The sequence below is a fragment of the Pyxicephalus adspersus genome, chromosome 2, assembly GCF_032062135.1.
Source record: "Pyxicephalus adspersus chromosome 2, UCB_Pads_2.0, whole genome shotgun sequence".
Taxonomy (NCBI): domain Eukaryota; kingdom Metazoa; phylum Chordata; class Amphibia; order Anura; family Pyxicephalidae; genus Pyxicephalus; species Pyxicephalus adspersus.
The window spans coordinates 122403908-122408429 of NC_092859.1; the positions used below are offsets into that span (position 1 = coordinate 122403908).

Genomic DNA, 4522 nt, shown 5'->3' on the forward strand with positions numbered 1-4522 from the left:
TATTGATGTGAATGAAGTGGCCTGGGCCCTTTATTTGATCTACTGAATTGCATAAAGTGACAGAATTCTAATATATTTGTTTAATGCTCTTCAATAGGAATTCACTTTCTAACTTGCAAATAAAGTCCAGATCCTCTAACGTCCTCTCTTCTTCTCTTAGCACAGGGACATATTTCATATAACCTTGCCACTGTTTAGAGCTGAATTTAAGAAGGTTTTGAAAATCAAAAGTGAGAAATAAAGAAACAGATGTGAAGTTAGTGTGAATTCCTAAAGTGAGAGCTGAGCCTATTGTAAGGACACCGCAGGAGGTCCAGAGGGTCTATTTTCCATGCTGTAATTGAAACATATTAATTAGGTAATTTGTTGTTAGTTGGGTGAAAACAAATAATGGTCTCAGTAAGAAAAGGCTGACATTTGGTGTACTCACTTTATTTATATATATTTTAGCTGCCTGATTTCACATTATTTGACTGTAAATAACAATTCTTTTTAAACTATTTTATATACAAGCATCTAAAAAAATAAATGATAATTTAAAAATAAATGTATGAACAATCATGCATTAAAATATTTTTGTAATACATGTGTGTGTGTATGGGTGAATGTGCTGGTTATGTATATGTGTGTGTTTGTGCTTTTTTGCATATATTTATATATAAAATTTTCTAAAGCGTACTGACTTCCTAAAACTTCACCTAAAACAAGGGTTCTTCTTTTTCTTCTCTTTTTTTGTTTTTCTTTAATCATTCTTAAATGTGTTTATTGACTTTGAACTTGAGCCATTAATTGGGATTAAGTAAAACAAAGCTGTTGATTCATTCATTCATTCAACCTACTTGCTCGTTGATAAGCTTGAAATTAAACAATTTTAAAACCGAACAACAGAACCTTTACTTTTTTCACACATTTTCACTTTCAATTAACTGGTCTTAATATGTACTGTATTAAAATTTGCCTTTATAGCAAATTGCATAGTAAATGTCAAAGCAAAGTTGATGCGAACATTTTGGTTTTAGAAAAGTGTTTAAATTTGAAAAGTGGTAAATAATGTATATATTTTGTTTTTTACTTCAGTATGCCAAATTTCATATTTTTTTTTTTGAAAATTTTCACAGCCATTGTTTTCAGTGGGTTTGCTGAAAATACCTACGTTTTAATCACCTTAATGACTGCATTGCATCAAAAGCCAGTAATACTTACTGAAATATAGTAATACACCTATATTTGCTTCATTGCAAATTCTCCATATTTTCTATGTTATAAATATTTTTATTTACTTGCTAAAGGAGATTGATTTAGTTACACCTTTGTGGTTCTCCACTCTTACATGTCTAATTATGAACATCCTTTTTATAACGTTTACGATTCTTCTTTTTCTCTGGGAAACTAAACTTTTGGTCTTAAATATTGAAAATATTACTGCATATTATTATGGTGATAGGAATAATTTAAATGAAAAAGTATTTTTGAGTTTTTTTTGCTTACATCTAAAAAACTGCAACAAGCTTCTCTTGCCTTTTTTGAAATCCCATACAGGAAAATCCACACAACTCCATATATATATATATATATATATATATATATATATATAAATATATAATTTAACTGTGTGCCCTAAATAGGATTGTCAATATAATCTGTAGAATTTTGTCCTAAACTCACTAGTTTGTTTATGGTCTTTTACTTTAAAAATCCTAAATTATATATATATCTTCTGCTCCTGCATCCTTTTCAACGGATGCACCTAGAAATGCTAGCACACTATGTTCATGAGCACCTTTTTATGACAGGTACATTCAATTTGTAAAACAATATTCTAAAAACTTTCTGAATATTTTCAGTAATACAAATGGTAAATAAATTACCGGATGTATTTGTATAACTTTATTACATTAAATAATAGTAATGATAGATGATAGCACAGGGTGTATATATATATATATATATATATATATATATATATATATATATAAAATATCACAAAATAAATAACTGAAAAAAGGAGAAAGACACTCAATCATAAGGAATTAACATTTTAATGAGAAAATATTATTTGGACGACTAGGTTCATAATTTAACGCAGACACATATTTTTTTTCTTGTAGTCTGACATACACACATGCTGGGAATAATAACATCAAAATACGCAAATGTCATGCCTTCTGTACAACAAGAAAATTGAGTGGCCATTTCTTCACAGTTTAGATGACAGCAGGATTATTTGTAATTAAATTAAATTCACCAAAGAGCAACAGTGTATTTTTGGATCTGTAAACCTTAGCAAATTGCCTTGATGAAAACTAGATGTGTGTCAATTAAAAGTGCATTATACACAATTTATATTCATTCATATTCACATAATACATTTACATTTCCCTCCTTACTGCACAATCTGTAAGGTCTTTTAAAAATATTAGTCAAATTGTTAATTCAACTTGACAGGGCATTTTGTGATTCCCCCCTGAAAATTCAAATAAATAGATATGTATGTTTAATCCAGCGACATTACTGACTAATCAGTGCCTCTCGATCAATACTATTGGCAGCCAACAAGTACAGCCAATTCTTTAGATCACAAATTCAATATTTACAGGGCAGTGTTTGTGTAAACATCAGATTTTTTTAACCATTCTCTGTTTATATTTAGATCATTTTTACAACAGTATTATCCTCAGCGTGAACATTTTCAGAACTGATAACTCTCATTATGCTATGGCAAAGTTGTTGCACAGTTTGTAATATAAAGGAAAACCTTCATTTATGTAAAAAAATGCAAATAAAAGCAAAGTACAGGATACTTTGGACATTCTTTAGAACAGCACATTCTCCAGAAAAAAAAAAATTGATAATAAAGTAAAGCATCTTCATTGCAAAGTTTATAGAAACTATAACAAAATGCAATACCTGGATGATACTAAATTCCTTTTTTATTTTTGCCCTATGTGCCGTTAAAACCTGCTACCTGGCAATGCCTGCCCTTTACTTTTGCAATACATTTAATAAAAGATGTGCAAAATTATTTAAATTAATGGCACTGCTTTGCAGCAAAATGGATTCAAGTGTATGAGGATGTAAAAGTGATAAAAAAATCCATACTGGATAAACAACTGGAACAGTTATATAGTAAACTCATCTTGAAATGACATTTTTTTCATTTAGGAGATAAGGTAAGTAAATTTAGATTGATGGTTTGAGTTTAATAGTCCAAAAGGTCAGTGTACAGCTACAGAAAGCAGAGCAGTAGATGGACTAGTGAGAGTTTCACTAGGGGTGGCTGGGCTGCTTTGGCTGGTAGCTGTTTGAGGAGATGTTGGACTCAGAGATGGAGAAGAGTTCGACAGAATAGCTGGGATATGGGTTGGGAGTGCTGGAAGCCCTGGCACGGCTGCTGGGGTAGGTTTAATAGGTACTGGGATAGCAGGTAAAGTTTGTCCTCCATGGCAAAGTGGCTTGATTGGCACCCCATAGGCACTCACACTGTAATCACTGTTGGTCATTGATATAGGGGTGGTAGTGTCTATCATACTGGAGCTGTACATGTGAGGCCAACCTGTGCCAATGGAACTGCCAACTGTAGTCAATTGATTATGAAGTGGATAGGCAGCTGACATTGGCTGCATTGTAGAAAATGCAAGTCCACCTGGCATTTTATATTCTCTAGCAATGATATTCTCAATAGCGAAAGGGTGTTTGAAGCTGGAAGTTTGAGAGACTCCAAGGTTGTAGGTTGACATCTGTGGCAAGTGGGTACCTGAGGCAGCTAGTGCACTTAGTCTAAGCTTTGCTTGCTGTTGCAGGTACTGCGCTGCATCTGATGGTTTAGTAGGGGCAAGATGGTCCGATTTCATCACCTTGAACCTCTTTCTACGTCTCAGGAAACTGCCATTTTCAAACATATCACCACAGCTGGGATGAAGTGCCCAGAAACTTCCTTTGCCAGGCTGATCAGGTCTCCTCGGTATCTTGATGAAACAGTCATTGAAAGACAAGTTATGTCTCAGAGAATTCTGCCATCTCTGGGTATTCTCTCTGTAATAGGGAAATCTATCCATGATGAATTTGTAGATCTCACTTAGGGGTAGCATCTTTTCTTGAGAGCTCTGGATTGCCATAGCTGTAAGGGAGATATATGAGTAAGGGGGCTTCTGGTCGCTGTATGTATTTCTCCCTGGTCGAGGCATTGTCACTTCACTCAAAGGCAACCTGTACATTGAAAAAGAAAGATATTAGGTTAGCAGCTCTAAAACATAAAAACTCACATTTAGTGTATGTTTTTTAACAAGTCAACATTGTTTGCCTATTTTGTAAATGACAACATATCCAGCACGCTAACATAAAAAAACACAAGCACAACAAGAAAAAACAAGTTTACAATAAAATGTAAGTCGTACCTTAAACTTTTTAAAAGTTGACACTCTGCATCTGTAAAGTGGTCACAGATTTTTTTCAATATTGTCCAGAAAAGGAAAATTTGATACCGCAAGTCTTAATTCAATCGGTTGCCAGACTGGTCTCTTCT

General features: G+C 33.1%; 1 protein-coding gene across 1 annotated transcript; it reads right to left on the reverse strand.

Moving 5' to 3' along the window:
- Positions 1-3215: 3215 nt before the first annotated feature.
- FOXB1 (forkhead box B1) lies at positions 3216-4184 on the reverse strand. The gene has a single exon (XM_072398781.1). The coding sequence runs from the start codon at positions 4182-4184 to the stop codon at positions 3216-3218; it is 969 nt and encodes a 322-aa protein (XP_072254882.1).
- Positions 4185-4522: the final 338 nt, after the last annotated feature.

Coding starts and splice junctions, on each gene's coding strand:
- FOXB1 (XM_072398781.1), bottom strand. CDS start 4,184: ATGCCTCGACCAGGGAGAAATACATACAGCGACCAGAAGCCCCCTTAC.